Source organism: Clinocottus analis, unplaced genomic scaffold, assembly GCF_023055335.1.
Source record: "Clinocottus analis isolate CAN_PGR_092001 unplaced genomic scaffold, fCliAna1.0.p SCAF_12, whole genome shotgun sequence".
Classification (NCBI taxonomy): domain Eukaryota; kingdom Metazoa; phylum Chordata; class Actinopteri; order Perciformes; family Cottidae; genus Clinocottus; species Clinocottus analis.
Genome location: NW_027175843.1, coordinates 11446068 through 11464448, shown reverse-complemented (window position 1 = coordinate 11464448; position 18381 = coordinate 11446068). Strand labels below are relative to the sequence as shown.

Genomic DNA, 18381 nt, shown 5'->3' with positions numbered 1-18381 from the left:
TTTGCCCGAATTGTCAGAATATGCCACATAGTTTCATGAAGTAAAACAAAAACCTGTTATATATGTAAATGTATGTAAAAAAAATATATGTTACCATGTCAATTACGAGAAATCATCTCCGAAAGCAATCTTCTCTGCACAAAAGTGATTTGGAAAAACCTTGAAATTTTCCCCAAAATTATGAAGTCTGCATTGCTGAGTTAAATTGTGTGTATACTTGACAAAGAAACAGTATTTTGTCACATTGCCATGTTTTTTTTAAATTTATTTATGGGCCCCTGAAACGCTTGGGTATCTGAAGTTAAAAGTTTTAACTGAGATAATTCTGTCCTCAGTATAGGAAGTAGATATAGTGTGACGTCACCCATCCGTTTGTGGACTGACATTTTAAGGTTTTGAGTTTGATCATTTGTCCATCGTCATCATGTGTTTGTGCAACCAGAAGTGACACGAGAGGGTGGAGCTAAGTAGGTCTATAACCGAATGCTAAATAAAGAAAATTAGGACACCAAAATGTTATACTTAAATGTGTTGCCACCTTGTTCTATTGTCTATTTACCTCGAGAAATGACTCCCACAATATGATAAAAAACAAATAACTTAAATTAGGAAAAATAAATGTATTAAAAAGATGGCAATAAAAAATAGACTTATTTGATTACAAGGCTCATATAAAGATGATAAAGTAAGAATGAAAGAATGAATGTATGATAGTTGCACTGCACTATTGCACATCATTTTTAGCTTTAGCTCATTTTTCTGCCTACTACAAATCAGCTAAATAGTACTTTTTCAATTTAGTGCTTTCTATTTCGTAATTTATACAATGAATGTGTCTACATTAAAATAATATTTCCTGCAAGCCGTTGATGTTATTTACCTGCAAACATTTAAAAATAGCCAAGGGCACCTTGAAGTTCCCACAACACAACTTTTGTCTTTCTTGAGATTTTATACCACCTTGTGGTGAAACTGAGGAAGTTTGAGTTGGCCCAAACTACCAAACATCAAGTTCAAAATACTAAAGCCTACAGACTTTCAGAATGCATATTTTGAAAAGGCAACTCTGATATTAAATAACTGTGCTTTTTAAATGGGAATGACTTTTAAACATGATAGATCTATTGGATATGCTTAACTGTGGATGCAGATGGACTGTGTTTCAGTATTATGGAAAGCCCATGTTGTTGCTTTACTAAGAAAGATCACATTAAGGCTGAAGGTTTTCCAAGGGGTTACGTTGTGGACCATCTGTTCTTGCTAATATGTAACAACTGTCATAGCAATGGTCTGTAAAACATCTAAGGCTACGCAGCTTGTAAACAGCTTTTGTAACGTCAACAACATGGAGCTTTCTTACGACATTGGAACACAGTTTTATACCTGAAGAGCTTGCAGTTGTTGCCATGGCTGTGTTGAATGATTTCTGAGATAAAGCTATCTGCGGTGTAGAAAGCGTTTATGGTGTTGAAGAAGCAGATATGTCACTTAGCCACACAGAAAGGGACCTGATGGATTTTGTCTCCAGCAGTGAGGTGCTAGATATACAACGGCAGGGAATTTTTCCCCCTCTAGTTACATCTTATATCATCTTGGTGTCCACATTTTTGACTGAGAGGGACAAACAGAAAATATTTCCCAACATCTTCTATGTTCCACGCCTGTATCTGGCAGTAGGTCCTCACAGGGCAATCATTGGTCTGCGCTTTGATTAGCAGTACACAAAACGCATTACTTGAAGCCTGACAAAATGGATTTTTGGCTATATGTGATCCCACAATACCTTTGTGATCTGACCGTAATCCAGATGAAGGTAAAATGACACAACGACCAAACCGCCATGTTTGAACAAATTGGTGATTATTGGAACAGTGGAAAGACTAACAGATGGTGTTAATCAGTATTTTTGTTTCTGTCCAGTTTAAATGAAGTGATTTTATGATGATAAGTAAAGTCTGGTGGCTTTTAGGTCAATTGTTCAGGTTAGAATAGTTTTTCAAATACCTGTTGATTTTGTTCATTTTTCAATAGGTCCACATTTGTCATTTCAGACACAGTATACATTTATGGTCAAGCCTGAACATGTTGTCTTTTAAAGCCATTTTAAAGGTAAGGCACACACACACACACACACACACACACACACACACACACACACACACACACACACACACACAAACAGACACACACACACACACACACACACACACACAGACACACACACACACACACACACACACACACACACTTCATCATATGCTTGTCATAGTCTATGTGTCTGCAAGCGTCTAGCTGATAGGCGCGCCTGTTGTGACCAGTTCATAATAGGCACCCCTCTTGGCCATGAGATTATCATGACTGCCTTGCTCTATGACAGCTCCATTAGACATTACTGCTATGACGTCAGCATTCTGGATTGTCGACAGCCGATGAGCGATGGTAATACAGGTTCGTCCTTTTCTCGCCTCATCCAGAGCAATCTGAACAGTCTGAAGGTAAAACAGCTTTGTCAGGAACCGTCATGCAAGTATGTGGAGATTTATAGCATAAAAAGCTAAACTTAATTAAAGGAATACTTTGCTTTGTGTTCATGTTTAGTGGCAATTGGAAATGCATTACTTGTTCACTTTCGGTGTCCAGGGCAGAGGTAGCTTCATCAAGTAGCAGGACCTTAGGGTTTCTGACGATGGCCCGGGCAATGGCGATGCGTTGTTTTTGTCCTCTCGACAGCTGGGAGCCCTGGGCACCAACCTGGGTCTCATATTCCTTAAAATTCGTAAATTTATTAAGGAGCGAAAGCGAAAGGTTACAAGTTCAACAATGCCATAAACTTGGACCAGTTCAGTCTTTTAAGAGAGAGATCTATTGGCAGAAATGGAATATATTAGCATTATATTAATTAGTGTATAATAACCTGAAACTAAGAGTTGCTTATAGTTAATAGGCCAGTTGTCTTGGTCCTCCATATACTGTGTATAAGTGCTTGTGTGTTGTTTGCAGGTCCATGGCGGAGCATAGGTGCCATCACCCTAAATGGGAACACCTGATCAATGTCCCTAATCTACTTAACCCTGCCTGCCCAGACGCCAGTTCATCCTCACCAACCTTTTGTTTCTTCGTTATATTAGCTTACTTTAATTAATTTAAGATGGTTACTGCTATAAAAGCAATTGTATTCTTGTAAAAGAGTGGCTTACAATTCCAAACTAATAACCAGTATTTACAATGACCATTATATAATGTTTTATATGTTTGCACTCACATCTGGCAGCGTCATCACAAAGTCATGAAGGTAGGCTTTTTTAGCGGCCGTAACAATCGCGTCCATGCTGACATTGCATGCGTTATCTCCATACTGAATATTCTCCGCTATGCTGCAGTCAAACAACACTGGCTCCTGGGACACTATGCCAATCTGAGATCGTAGGAAGGGCACGTTGACTGTATGAGATGGGCGACCATCAATCATCTGAAAATAAAGAGATGACATAATTAAGACTTTGGCATTGATTGAATTCATTTTGTGATCAGTGAAATAATGTTTAAAAATCAGTCTCCATACCACTCTCCCTTCATCAGGGTCATAGAACCTTTCCAACAGTTGAACACTTGTGCTCTTCCCACAGCCGCTGTTACCAACAAACGCCAAAGTCTGACCAGGCTTCACAGACACAACTAGACCGTTCAACACCTGGACATCTGGCCGAGTTGGATAGGTGAAGTTGCAATTGAGGAACTCTATTTCACCTCTGAAGTCATCCTAAAGATGGATAACGAAGCTGAATCATTCAAAAAAAAAAACATTACGGTAGAGGGACATTCCCATTGGGTATTATTTTGTCTTATTTATCAAATTTACCAACCCATTTCTCTCCATCTGCAGGGCTCATGCTGATTTTAGGAACTCGGTCCAACAGTTGGAAAAGCCGAGCGGCAGCAATTTTGGCTTTAGCATAATCTGGAGTAAAGGAGGAAGCTTTGCCCAGTGCTGTCCCACTGGTTACTACAGCTGTAATCACTCTGGAGGAACGCCGTACAAACACTGGGTTGATGTTTAGCAATCACAACACAATAGATTTCAATATAGAATCTAAAAGAGATCTATTTTTTTTAATGAAAGAAACAATTTTACTAACCTAAAAACCACCAAGTATTGCAACCCCTCAGACATAACCAGATGGCCTCCATATCTAAACGAAGCAGCATACGCCATGAAGATGACACACTGGGAAAAACTGAAACAAAGCCCGTAGATGTTGGCTCTCTTCTTCTCAGATTTAAATGGAAGAACAAGTTTCTGCTCATATGATTCCACAAATGAGCGCTCTTTGGCCAGGCCTGCAATTGTCCTGATGTTGGAAAGAGCCTCACTGGATACCTGCAGGAGAACATTAAGATTGTATACGCCTTAAGGTTTTGCAGAACTGCATCTCAATGGGCCTACAAAGCAAATGTTCTGTGGAGCTTACCCGACCTGCTGCTTCCATGGCTTTTTTATCGTCATTTGCAAAGCCCGTCAGCATTTTAGATTGGAACACACCACACAGCCCGATGAGTGGCAGGAAGCACAGAATGACCAAAGTTAACTTCCAACTGAAGTATAGAGCAATGATGAAAGATGCTCCGATGCTGGTCAATGAGTTTACGATCATGCCAATCTGAGATCCTGTTGCCTGAAAAAGCCCATACCAGCCCCAAAACAATGTTGTAAGTACTGTACAACACCAAACCATACTGTGAAATAAGCTTTTACTTACCCCTTGCACCATTGATGCATCAGTTGCCAGTCTTGTAGTGAGAGCTCCAGGGCTGTTTCTGTGGTCATCAAACCAACCGATCTCCTGTCTCAACATGGCTTGAAAGCCTAGTTTCCTTAGACGGCGGGTCAATAGCTCTCCAGACTTGGCAAAAGCATATCCCTTAAACATTAAATCAGAGTCATATATATATATTATATTAAAATGCCAATGAGATATGTACTCTAAATGTCATTATTCTGCAAATTGTGATGCAAACCTGTAAAAACTGGAAGAAGAAACTAGCCACGGCCACAATGCAAAACAGAATACATATCCCGTTGATCTCTTTCCTCTGTTCGTTTAAGTCACTAATAGAAAACGTCTGCAAATACAAAGATCATTTTAACTTCAGCAAACTAAATCAGCTTGTAAAAGTGAATATATAAAATATACAACCTCACCCCGAGAATTTGGCTGAACAGAATAGCATAGATGGGGTTGGCGGCGCCATTGAACGCAGCTCCCAGTGAGCCCAGCAGCATGTAGGGCCATTCTGGTTGGTTGTACTTGAGGATACGTAGTACTGGGGCAGGCTCTATATATTCATCTGCATCGTCCTCACATGTCAGCTAAACAAAGTGCATTGGAGCTATTCATTTCAACAAGACGGTTAGAAATAAAGTAAATATATAACACAACATTACACAGAGAACCTCAGTACATTTTCTGTTGAGAACTGCTTGTCTGAAAAGATCATGAGGCTGTCCGATAACGGGCCATTTGACAATTGGCTCTGAGATCGCAGTCTAACAGAGCCCCTACAGGAGAAATAGTGAGAACATCAGATTATTTTTTATATTGTATTTTGTCTCAATTGATCTTTTTGAGCTGGATTGACTCTACCTTTTACTGGACGTGCGGCTTCTTGCTTTTCGATCAAAGCTTTCTTCAAGAGCTTCACTGACCGCATCTGGAAGGAGAAATAATACAGCTTTAATACAAGTATTGAAGCTTCTGTTAGTAATTATAAAAGTAATTATAAAATAGTAATATAGTAATTAGAAAATAGCTATAACTTTGTGATTTTGTTTAGGGTATTTGATGCATAGAAATCCAAAATAAATAATCAACAGATAAATCTATAGTGATTAGCATTTAGCAGTCAAGAGTGATTAGCAATCCTACTGTGATGATTAGCAGCCCCACATCTTACATTTAGTTGTGCTGGATGTGCCTTGATTCTGCAGGGTGACCAGACTGAAGAAGACACCTTTCCTTTCCATGAGCTCACTCTGTGTTCCCTTCTCCACAGCCTGTCCATGCTCAAATCCAATAATGACATCTGCATTTCTAATTGTGGAAAGACGATGAGCTATAGAAATTGTTGTCCTGCCCATGCACACCTGCACAAATACTAATAGTTATTAGGGTAATTCCACAAAACAGGATGTGTTGCTGAAGTTAATGGTCAAGCTGAGTGGCTCACCTTCTCCAGCGCCTTCTGGACAACAGCCTCACTCTCATTGTCTAATGCAGATGTGGCCATATCTAGCAGCAGGATCCTTGGGTTTCGGATCAGAGCTCGAGCGATAGCAATCCTCTGTTTTTGTCCTCCACTCAACTGTCCTCCACCTTCTCCCACCAGAGTATCAAATTTCTGGTGAGAAAGTAGCACCATCATAATTTTCCAGCTGCTCAATTTCACATATTTGACTGAAACTGTATGCACTGTGATTATTCTGTGTTATATATGAATATGCAAGTGTACCTGTGGCAGATCCATGATGAAATTATAGGCATTAGCTTCTTTTGTCGCCCGGATGATGTCTTCCATGGTTACTCCAGGTCGACCAAACTGGACATTCTCCGCAATGGTTGTAGAAAACAGAATTGGCTCCTGCTCTACAATACCAATGAGAGATCGGAGCCAGTGGATGTTTAAAGTACGAATGTCATGGCCGTCCAAAGTCACCTAAGAAACAAATTTGTACACGTGATATTACACTGAAGCTTTCAAACTCTCAGGTGATGTCATGCGTGTCTACAGTTGCTCAGATTGTTACCATTCCTTCCTTTGGGTCATAAAACCTTTGGATGAGCTGGATCGTGGTGCTCTTTCCAGACCCGCTTGGTCCCACAAAAGCAGTCATTTCTCCTGCTTTGATCTGCATGCTCATATCATTTAAAATCTAAAAAAAAGTAGGTTTTTTTTTTATGAATTTAAGCTTGAGAAGTGGAAAATGGACACAAAGAAGAAAATGATTGTTGAAGAAATGTACCTTGACTTCAGGCCGGGATGGGTAGTAGAAAGTGACACTATGGAACTCAATGTCACCTTTCACCCTTTCTAATTTGTGACCTTCTTTTGAGAAACAATCAATTTCTGGTTCCTGTGAGCATAACCACACAGATTATCATTCTACATTGAATATTCTCTCTTTTTAAATTGTCTGTGTCTGCAATAAAGTCTTGAGTAGCATTTGGATATTTACCCGGTCAATTGTGTCAAAGATGTTTTTCGCTGCAGCACGACCAGAAGCAAAGGCCTCCAGGCAGGGTGAGGCCTGGCCCAGGTTCATGGCTGCCATGAGTACTCCAAAGAACACCTGGAAAAGCACAGCAACATGGTGAAACACAGGCCACTGACTTGCAAACACTTAAATTATAGGATAGAATATCAGAAGTTGAATCAATTCATTTTCACATACCTGAATAAGAGTACCAGGAGACAGCTCCTTTGTGTCTATGACCAATTTAGATCCGTACCAAAAGGCCAAAGCGAAACAAAAGAAAACGATGCACCATAGGTATCCTTGAAAAATGCCTACGATCGTGCCCTTTTTCACACCCCAGATTTGAGCTTCTGCAAGGTTTCTGTCATATCTGTACAAATGTAACATCATTTTCATTTAGAATCATGGGTTTATGGCTCTTCATCATTTACAAAGCAAAGCAACCTAGTGTAAGCTTAAGAAATGACCTTTCGGCTTCTTTTTCCTCCCCACCAAACGCTGCTACTGTCCTGATGGATGACAGGACCTCATCAGCCACTGCCCCTGCTTTTGCATAGGACATTAGCTCTCGTCCCGTCAGCCTGGCCACAGCCTGCAGCAAGAAGAATTAGAAAACATTTAAAAAGGTACAATTTGAAGATCTCCAATTCCTTTTCTTTCTGTCACCTAATAAGTAGTAACTGCAGAGGAGAGCCAACCATCTTAACTTTGCTGGGCAAATCACCACAGAGACTCAGTTCTTAAGACTTGCCATTGTGTCGCTATAATTTCAATCACCATTGTGTTACCTCATTCGGCAATAGATAGGGACTTAACTAACATTTGTATTATAATCTTCAAGATTACTACATTTTTTGTGACATTCCAAACCGTAGCAATGTCCTCTTTTCCAGTACTATGAAATCATTGTTTGGTTTTACCATAGCCATTAGTCCAGCAGCTACGCCGATCAGCGGGCTCACTGCTATGACCACCAAAGTCAGCTTCCATCCACCAATGAACCCAACCATGAAGCCAAACACAAACGTAGAGATCCTCTCAATGAAGATAGACACCTGGTCAGCAATTGCATTGTTGATCTTGTTGATATCACTGGAAAAGGAGCAGAAAGGCTGATCTGTGTGAAACATTATCCTATGAATTGATAAGATCCTGATCTTCAAGAGCTCCAACTCACTCTGACATCCGTGTGTTCAGTTCCCCAACAGAGATGCAGTCGAACCATCCAATCTCCATTTGCATTATTTTTCTGAAATAAGTCTTTCTCATTCTATCAGTTTGTCGTGAAGCTGCTAACATCCAGAAGACAATCTACAGTGAACAATCAAAGTATGACGTTATTTCTTTGAATGATATGTAACATTCACATCACATTATTTCTGAAGATGGTTTTAAATTGAGGCCGAATATGGCAAGTATAAATACTTACCTGAAAATAACTAACAAACATGACTCCTAATCCAATCGCAATATAGTAATATGCAAACATGGTCATCTCTGCTTCAATATCCACCCTGCTGAGAGAAAAAATGAGTAACAGCTGCTTTTCAACAGTAACAACAATAACATAAACAGTTGTAACTTACCCACAGTACACAGAGGCGTTTTCAGGCGTTTCGTATATGGAGTCATTTTTCCAATAGATAGTGTTGTTGTTGCATATCTTATTTTGATCTTTTAGTGCTTGGACCTCAATCTCATAAGCCACAAATGTGTTTGTCATCCTGCTGTACACCAGAAGCATGAGAGGGGAAGCTGCACCGTGTATGAAGGCACACAAACCCCCTACTACCATCATCAAGGTGTCTGTGCAAGTGGCAAAGCGAAACTGCAAAAACGTAAAATTTAAAAATTTAAATTAAAAAAAATAAAGAAATTGTATTAAATGCAACAATGTGAAATAGACGCGTAAACGTCTGACAAACTAAATCCGACTTATAGAAAGGTACATGAGCATTAGCTGTCAAGTGCATGATCATTATAAGCAAGTTGAAATTCCAAAGTAGTCATTCAGTAGAAAAGGGTTCTTTGTAATGGATAACATGACATTTTAAAAACATATAGCATGTTTTCATGCAAAATATTAATCTGCTGTCAAACTAAATGGATGAAGTAACAAGAAGAAAGTAGCATGGAATAGAAATACTCAAGGAGCTCAACATTGATATCCAGGACTTCTGTGAATATCTTCATTTACAATAGGCTAACAATCCACACATATAGTTATAGATAGTACATCTCAACAACATTGCTAGCATGTTGCAAACCCAAACAATGTAAAAGCAAATCTCTGTAAACACTTTTACTGTAGCCCAGGACAAACTTTTAGTTATCCATTTGAAATGGATACACTCCCTGTCCCTGTTTTGGTGATAGCTCTATAGCTCTTACATTATGTAAAAGCACTTATTTTAGGTCCCTTTGGACAAACCCATCATATAAATGTTACTTTCCACCCCTGTTTGAGAACAATATGAGCGAAAACAGTATTTACCAGCTGAAAGTATCCCACACTCAGCATCTTTTCTTTTTCCTTCTTATCTCTGAAACACATGTACATTCAAGTAACAATAACTAACTCTTCAGACAACATATTTTGAAACATATTGTGGGAGATGTCATTCAATACAAACTCACCCATTCTCGAAGTCTGCTAGAAAAAGAGGTAAAGCTATGTTATATAGGTTACCCACTGTTACTTGTTTTTTTTTTAATGTAAAACTTTATTTTTGTGCATGTTCTTTTACAATGAAAATAGATCACCTACCATTTTTATCTACATCCGTTGTAAATGTTTTTGATTTCGTCATGTTTGCTGCCTCGACTCAGACAGATGTCCTCACTATAACAAATGGTTTACAAAAATAAATAAAAATGTAATATTTTATATATATATATATATATATATATATATATATATATATATATATATATATATATATATATATATATATATAGTATGTATGATTTGGATGTTGATGAATTGAATTGTCCAGTGTATTTCAAGAGTAAGTTTTCATACTAATTTTAGTCCATGTCTACAATGCTTGAAGAGAACACAAATCCACGAAACGTAATTTGAACGTAATTTGGGTTGAACTGTCTCTTTACGAAAAAAAATACATTGGTCCTAAACTTGGAATATTAGGACATGTGCATTTCTTTTTAATGATTAAGTCATTGTCGCCATCCGCCTGAACAGAAAGGCAAACACGACAGATTAATTGATTGGATAATACAAGGTTTTGCTCATGTGACATTCAGTTACTTTATAGAAAAACAGGAGAATCCTGTTTAAACACAAACACAAAGTAGCACTTCATGGAAGGAAAGCAAAACGTACCTGGACTTCTCACTGCACGTCTCTTCAGAGTCAGCCAACACCACTGAGGCTCATCAGAGTAAATTCCTATCTCAACTATTTTCAGGTAACCTATGGCCTTTTCCCATTATCTACTCCTCCACTCCATTAGACTGATAAGAGCTGTTAGTATTATGACAGTTACTACACTCAAACCAAGTAAAGGTTCATCAACTGTTCCTGTTCGTCTCCTTGTATCTTAAAAAACAAAGCAGAAGGCAGTATGATTTTACTAATTAAACATCCCTCGATGAACTTACATAATAAGAGACAGTGAAACAAATTAAATGACTAAGCTTTTCACTTATTGGCAGGTAATGTCTGAAAACACACATAAGTCAAAATAACCAAGGTAGTTGTTAGCAAATCTGTTGACACGTAATCATTTCACCTTTTAATTTTAGAAAGTTTCTCGTTATTATTTGATCTATCACTCATTTTGTCTGTGTCCATAACTGTAAAACTACCGAACGTCCTTACCTTAAGTATGAGTATATAAAATATGTTTCCTAAAAGTAGAAATAGAAACACAATTTTAGTAATCCAGCAGATGTTCGGGGTTAAGGCCCGCTGGGACATGAAGAGGTCGTGGGTTCGGAATTTGCTCCTTCTTTACAGCCAGTTATCATTCACAAGAAAGGTAATTAATAATAAAAAGAAGGCGGATCTAGTCAAGAACACCAATAAAAACCATTTCCTGTTTTTTGTCACACAGAGCTGATAGTTGCTTTGCATGGAAAAGCCCAACAAGTATGTGCAAACACAGAAGTATAACAAGACTCAAGACTTATCAAGTATATCTACTTTATTCACTGGTTCAAACGTCTTTCTCATAAGATGAGAAGTCATTTTATATTGTTTATTCACTTGTTTTTGTCAAAATAAAATGGATGATTAATGTACAGAAAAATATATATATTCTGTTTGCATTCCTCTAATTCATGTGTTTTTATGTTCCATAATGTTGTAAAGGTATTGTATTGGGCTAAATGCCCACATGCCTCTTTGTTTACCTTTTTTTTTTTTTACGTCTCCATTCTGCCATTGGGAACTGCATGTTTAACCTCACGTTGCAATGCATTGTTGGTAATTCCCTTAGGCAAAGTCAGCATCTAATGTTGACTTACGGAAAGAGTTCATAAAGGGCTCAAAATGTCCGCCACAGAGCCCTCAGGCCCTCCACAATTTGACAATAGAACACCCCTAAACCCTCAAGGACTTCGCGGGAGTGCGCCTCATAGTCCGTGAGTCCATAAGGGTGGAGATTGGGCCGGTGTCTCTTGTTCAGTAGAACAACAATGTTGTAATGCCAAGTTTCAGTTAGTTTTGTTTAGCCTTATAGTTATTCTAATGTGTCCCTTTGTTTGATTTTGTTCCTATCTTCATTTTTGTAAATCTTTTTGGGGAATGAAATCACTATTTTTCCCCACCTTTACTTGGTCTTTGCATACACTGGTTCTTCCCAAGTACCTTTGGATCACTTTGCCTGCCTCAGCAGACCAATATTTCGTCATGTGTTTAGATGTTGTATGTTGCATTAAAGGAATTTGTTATTTGAGGAAAAACGCTCATTTGTCTTGTCAAGTGTTATGTGAGAAGATTGACTCCATCTGTTACAATAAAATAAAATATAATAATTCTCTCCAAAGGGAACAATAATCCTTTCCAAAGGGAACAAACACCTACAAGCGCTCTAAAGCTGACAAATTAACACATAGTTTCTTGTTTGTACAGCAGTATAACAAAAGTGGGTTTTACTGGTGGTTATGTACCTGACTACTACCTCTAGTCTCCTACACTTGGCACCTCACAATGCAAGCAAGATATCAGGAAGTTACTAAAAGAAATCTGACAAGAAAAAAAAACATAGCAAGAAGACAAAGTGTGTGTGTGTGTGTGTGTGTGTGTGTGTGTGTGTGTGTGTGTGTGACGCTGAAACTCTTAACTAATTATATCTCTGAGTGTAGTGTAGCATTTGACGTTACAGGTGACCTTTTACACGTGTGTGTGTGTGTGTGTGTGTGTGTGTGTGTGTGTGTGTGTGTGTGTGTGTGTGTGTGTGTGTGTATAGCTGGTACAGAGCTGTGTAGGTCGCTATTGCCTGACTACTACAGCCTTTGGTTATTTTGACTTGTAAAAAGTGTGCCTTTCCTTGAACCATTAGCTCTGTGCCACTGTCTCTCTGCATCTGCCTTACTTATGCCCCATTGCCCTGTTTGTGTCTCCATTCCAGGATGCTTTGATAAGGAGGATGCTTCTCCCTGAAAAGCAAAGACAAGCGGCTGTGAGGTGCACTAATCGGAGGTGGTGAAGTTAGCTGTTGTGCGGATAACAAGCCATACAAAGGTGAGATGTGTGCCTGATCAGAAGTGTTCTTGGTATTTTCGTGTTTCCACCTTCAGCGCACGGCCACTTCCTTAATCTTTGTCGTATCCGGAGACTAGGTTCCCAAACAGGTTTGTCTGTAAGACGGCCTGAGTGAAAACAATCAGCAGAGCCATAACTTATAGCCATGGCCAGATGCACTGCAGTCTTATGACTTTATTCTCATTCAATTATGACTTTATTATCGTAATATTTCTCAGCAGGAAAACACAAAGATGTTGCTCAACAGTAGAATAAATATTTAAAAGCAATACATACATATATATTTTTATATTTTAAATTGTTGCTTGAGGCCTGAATTTCAGATTTTCCTCCTTTTGGTTTTAAAAGATGGTAATCATTAGGATCATAGTAATGTGGTTTACTATTAATGGACATCAAATTATTCATTCGCTATTCAGTTGCTGAATCTTACAGTTATTGATATAAGACGTGTTTTTTTAAAGTTGTTCTGACATTCGTCACTCAGTAAGCCAACCCTGTAGCCCAGCGACAATAAGCGAAACCTGTGTAGTCAGGACGATTTCATATCCAACGTATCCGTCCATCGGCCTGCAGGTAAATGGCCGATGAATGGGCAGAAAAGATGTGAAACCTCTTGGAGGACTAAGATGGTCTCGGGATCGCTCCGTCACGAAGATGGGATTCCTCTCGAGCTTGACCCGAGGACTTGAGGTCAGAAACGGCAGATGGGAACCAGCGAGACTGGTGTCCCGGCGGGAAACAGGAGTTGCAGGCACTGGGGAGGAGCAGGTGTCAACTGCCGACTGTTAATCAGAAACAGGTGTGACAGGAATGACTCTGGCATGGTGTTCACGTGGGGTTTGGAGTGACGTCACATTATTTCCGTAAAAAAGAAGGCGGAGTAGGACACCTGAGTTCCCCTGAAGTTAAGTTGCATTCAAATAAATGAAGTAGGAAAAGAAAAACTTCTTTTGATAACTAATACTCATGTAATGACGAATGTAATGTTATAACTATCCACCGACATAGACAGATAGATTATAGTGCATGTATCTATATGACGTTACCATGCAGTCTCCAGCAGAGGGCGATCTCAACACATCATTTCCGTAAAAAAGAAGGAGGAGTAGGACACCTGAGTTCCCCGGAAGTTAAGTTGCGTTAAAATAAATGAAGTAGGAAAAGAAAAACAACAACTTTTTCTCCCTTTCCGCGGTCTCTCCTGTAGATTCGCGTCCTGCTGCTCTGCCTTGCGACGCTGATTTTTTTCCACAAAACATTCACGTAAGTTTATTTTTCTTTAACTCTTCACATAGATGTTCAACTAGTTGAAACTGCATCTACAACCGCCAGTCCTCTGAATACCTGTCCACATGGTACAATTGTATAGCATCTAATATGTAACATTTCAGATGGGAATAATTTCCACCCCAAAAATATTTTCAAACAGTTTTGTTAATTGATGGATCGTTTTTCATGCGAAAATACCAAACATTGTCCTTGTTCCAGAAAGAAGTGTACCTTTTTTTTTTTTTTTGTTAGTAAAAAACTGAATATTTAAGTTTTGCACTGTCAGTTGGGGAACACAAATTCAAATTTTAAAAAGCATATTTCACCCTTGAGAAAAAAAATAATTGAGAAATTAATTGGGCAGTTAGTTGCCGCCAATATATCATATTAAGTCTAAGCTGATTAGGCTAATTTGTGAAATTATATTCAAGTCTTGCATCTAACTTTACATTTAGCCCAAAGTGTGTTTATTATTAAAATCGATCCAACGATGCCAGAATATTTCTTATTCTGTGTCATTTAAAGACTATAGTAAAAAAGTTGCCTTTAGGTTTGTAAGGCATCACATTGTTATGGTGCAATGCAGATTGCAACTCATCGCACAAAAATGTGCCTGCATGTTGAGTAACACAGAAATTCCTGAAGGCATTGCAATCCGCCCACAGAAAGACAGGTTTTTCCAGAACTTGGTTTCATGTTAAATTCAGTAAGAAGAGGAGGATGAGGTTGAAATTCTTCAAATGTCTCCACCTTGAGATTATAAATTCAGGGTTGCAAGTGTAGTGTTTACATATGACTTATGTAAACCTTAGACTTTTAATACATTTTGAAACCCCTCATCTCATATCCCAATCTTTATTGGAGTATGCCCATTTGTAATGGACTTTATGATGTTCATATTTTAATTTCATCGTTGTGGGCTAATCAATTTCATCCTAAAAATTCTGATTTAAAATCTTAGTGTCCGACTCTGCAACTAAAGGCAAACTTCATCTGCTAAAGAAGACTGGGTATTATAATTTGAAAGCTCCAGAAAAACTACATCAACCTTGTTGGGAGATAGATTTGACAGCTAAATTGTTAAATTGTCGACAGTGGTAGAGGTCTAGCTGAAAAAAGGAGTAATAAGGAATCTGAAAGTGCCACATACCAGTCACATTTAATTTAGAGCAGTATAGCACTATACATCTATACAGTATTATTTGTATGTTATTCATCGTTTAACTCTGACAGTCTGGTTTTTAGAAATAATGTTGCTGTATGTCGTCGGACTGGTAGCTCCCTGGTTCGTCTATCGTTGGTACAAGGAAAGGAAAAGAGTGTCCAACAAAGAAGATAAATATGTCTACATCACTGGTTGTGACTCTGGGTTTGGTAATCTCCTCGCGAGACACATGGACAAGTTGGGCTTCAATGTGATTGCTGGCTGTTACACTGAGAAGGGTGAGGATGAGCTGAAGAAGACCGCCTCCGACAGACTAAAGACCTTTCACCTGGACGTCACCGACTCCGAGAGTGTCAGCAAAACCGCAGAATCCATCAAGACCCTGGTTGGACAGAAGGGTGAGTGGCTGTGAGGGGTTCATTACTTTATGGTCACAATCAACGTTTGTTTATCTCGCAGGTGTTATGTTCATCTCAGAGTTAACGGCATTCGTAGGATTTCGGGTGAATCAACGATATGATGTATGGTGTTTGTATTAGAAAATGGTTAATACCGATAATGCAAACTTAAAGACTTTTTCATTTTTCAAACACTCACGTCTGTTTATTTTGAGGATTCAGTCAGCACCCAGTTAGCGTAGCTTAGCATAAAGACTGGAAACAAGGGGAAATGACAGCTTGTAGAGCTTTGGTTCTCGATGGACTTCGACTCCTCTCCCTGTTTCACCCCGCTGTGTGTATAATATGACACAGCTATGTCTGGAATGCTCATAACTCACTTTGTGAAGCACCTACGATGACACGAGAACAAGGACAAGGAAGTGGAATGTTTACTGATTGCCCCAGATTTAAAACCATATCTCTGTGATGTTTTATTGCTAAGATATTAATTTATTTAAGACGTCAATGTCTGTGCGGCGCCGTGCCACTCGACTCGGGCGAGTTAACATAGATTTTAGCTTCATTATCAGATGCAGACAAAAGTCTGTAACTTTTGGGCTGAGAAGTTTTCAGCGTAAATTTGAGGTAAAAGGGGATGCAGTTATAAAAAACAGGAGTCATTTAATCTGTAAACAACCCAGTGTTGGGGAAACTTATTCTTAGAGTAGCAGGGTTATGATTTCTGGAAAGAGAAATGTCTCTCTGGCTGTAAAGAAATTTTCCAAATGTATTTTTTTTCTTTTTTAGCTGAGCGCCATACAGTCCCATTATATTGGGAGGAAGGCAGACATCTATAAAGCCAATATCTCTAAAAATACTCACACCAAAGCAATCTAGATTGATAAGTAGCACTACAGAAAAGAGGAAAAATATGTATTCATGAATTTGGGGCGAGCTGTCCCTTTAACACTCTCACCTCTGTGTTTTATTATCTTGTTGTGCCTCCTCAGGCCTGTGGGCCGTCGTGAACAATGCTGGAGTTGCTCTGCCGTCGGGTCCCACTGACTGGCTCACTATAGACGACTACAAAGGCATGATTGCTGTCAATCTCTGTGGCGTAATTGATGTAACACTGAGCGTCCTCCCGCTCATCAAGAAGGCCAAAGGCAGAGTGGTGAATGTCGCCAGTGTGTTCGGCCGAGTCAGCCCGTTCGGCGGGCCGTATTGTGTGTCCAAGTTTGGAGTGGAGTCCTTCAATGACAGTCTGCGGTGAGAGATGTCACCTCTTTTATGCCGGAGCCACATTGTTATCTCCTCCACTTACAGCAACGTGCCCTTCTTTTCTCTTTCAGCCTCAACATGGCACCGTTTGGAATCAAGGTGGCGTGCATCGAGCCGGGCTTCTTCAAGACAAACGTGACTGATGTAGAGTTGATGAAAAATAACATGAAGAAGCTTTGGGAACGATTACCGCAGAATGTGAAGGATGAATATGGACCAGGTTTTTTGAAAGCATGTGAGTTACTCCACTTGGTAATAAATAAGAATAATAACCTTTTTTCTCATTTTTTTTCTTCTTTTATAGCTAAAGATATTAGTGAACAATTTGCATTGATAAAGGGGACATTAATGAATAAATCACTTTAACTCATTCACTTTTCAGTATTTGGAGACCTTTTATTTATATGCCAAACCTTTGATAGATATACATTGTGTTGTACATTTTAAGGTAGAATACCAAGAAATTATTATTTGACAAACACTGATGGATTTTTTTGATGACACAATTAAATAGGTAAAGCGTTATGCTATCCCTTATTTCCTCCTAATTCAAAATAGACACAGTGTTCTCCATATTTGGAATTGTGTACTTCAAATGTTGGCATTATTGCTGCAGTGACTAGCTTAATCTTCCGTTATTTTGTATTTTATCAAATGAGCCGTGTCTGTATTTGACCTATATTGAGTGTAAAATTACCCGGCTCTCTTCAAAGGAAATTATGTGGAACTAAGTTTTCCTCTATATAAACCTAATATGTCTGAACTGTTTCTCTTTCAGCGACTGACATGTTGGATCAGAGGTTCAGGATGTTGACAGACGGTAATCTGATGAAGGTGGTCGGCTGCATGGAGCACGCCGTCACCGCCGTTTATCCTCGTACGCGCTACTCTGCTGGATGGGACGCAAAGTTCTTCTGGTTGCCTGTGTCCTACATGCCAACGTGCATCATGGATAGACTTCTTTGTAAAAATAGCCCACAAATAAATCCAAAAGTATTGGCACTGTAGTGTCTGTGAAATCAGTTGTCTTAGAAAAATAAATTGGGCTAATTTGCATCACACCTATGTGGTTGTCATTTTTACTGTAATACATGTTTGTGCCTGAAGAAATACGCCAGTGACATCATATAAATATGTTATGTATGATAATGAACATGATGATATTATGATTAGCTCTTAATCATGTCTCTGACTATCGTGCCTGCCTTGTTGATTATATGATCTCATTCTATCTCATATGACACACATTGGCCTTTGACCACCGTCTATTGGCTTTTCCTAAGTCATATAATTATCTTAAATA

General features: G+C 38.9%; 2 protein-coding genes across 5 annotated transcripts; one reads left to right on the top strand and one right to left on the bottom strand.

Moving 5' to 3' along the window:
- Positions 1-2288: 2288 nt before the first annotated feature.
- abcb11a (ATP-binding cassette, sub-family B (MDR/TAP), member 11a) lies at positions 2289-8975 on the bottom strand. Its single transcript, XM_068573036.1, has 24 exons — positions 8839-8975; positions 8682-8769; positions 8430-8563; positions 8173-8344; positions 7720-7844; positions 7448-7622; positions 7232-7345; positions 7019-7129; positions 6803-6928; positions 6508-6711; positions 6226-6396; positions 5953-6142; positions 5643-5709; positions 5461-5557; positions 5201-5368; positions 5017-5121; positions 4758-4919; positions 4470-4673; positions 4137-4378; positions 3864-4020; positions 3563-3760; positions 3263-3469; positions 2620-2766; positions 2289-2489 (listed from the first exon to the last, which is right to left on the bottom strand). The coding sequence occupies exons 1-24, from the start codon at positions 8973-8975 to the stop codon at positions 2289-2291; spliced, it is 3702 nt and encodes a 1233-aa protein (XP_068429137.1).
- Positions 8976-14146: 5171 nt separating this feature from the next.
- dhrs9 (dehydrogenase/reductase (SDR family) member 9) lies at positions 14147-18139 on the top strand. 4 transcript variants are annotated; one of them, XM_068572483.1, is made up of 5 exons: positions 14147-14246; positions 15498-15815; positions 16808-17066; positions 17150-17313; positions 17857-18139. In XM_068572483.1, the coding sequence occupies exons 2-5, from the start codon at positions 15503-15505 to the stop codon at positions 18084-18086; spliced, it is 966 nt and encodes a 321-aa protein (XP_068428584.1). In that variant the 5' UTR covers positions 14147-14246; positions 15498-15502; the 3' UTR covers positions 18087-18139. The 4 variants fall into 4 exon arrangements, with proteins under 4 accessions (XP_068428584.1, XP_068428583.1, XP_068428585.1 ...); XM_068572482.1 differs by having other exon boundaries at positions 14158-14246; positions 15486-15815; XM_068572484.1 differs by having other exon boundaries at positions 14186-14246; positions 15531-15815.
- Positions 18140-18381: the final 242 nt, after the last annotated feature.

Coding starts and splice junctions, on each gene's coding strand:
- dhrs9 (XM_068572483.1), top strand. CDS start 15,503: ATGTTGCTGTATGTCGTCGGACTGGTAGCTCCCTGGTTCGTCTATCGT. Junction 15,816..16,807: donor GACCCTGGTTGGACAGAAGG/GTGAGTGGCTGT, acceptor GTGCCTCCTCAG/GCCTGTGGGCCGTCGTGAAC. Junction 17,067..17,149: donor TCCTTCAATGACAGTCTGCG/GTGAGAGATGTC, acceptor TTTCTCTTTCAG/CCTCAACATGGCACCGTTTG.
- abcb11a (XM_068573036.1), bottom strand. CDS start 8,975: ATGACAAACACATTTGTGGCTTATGAGATTGAGGTCCAAGCACTAAAA. Junction 4,674..4,757: donor ATGCATCAATGGTGCAAGGG/GTAAGTAAAAGC, acceptor GGGCTTTTTCAG/GCAACAGGATCTCAGATTGG. Junction 3,470..3,562: donor ACCCTGATGAAGGGAGAGTG/GTATGGAGACTG, acceptor CTTTATTTTCAG/ATGATTGATGGTCGCCCATC.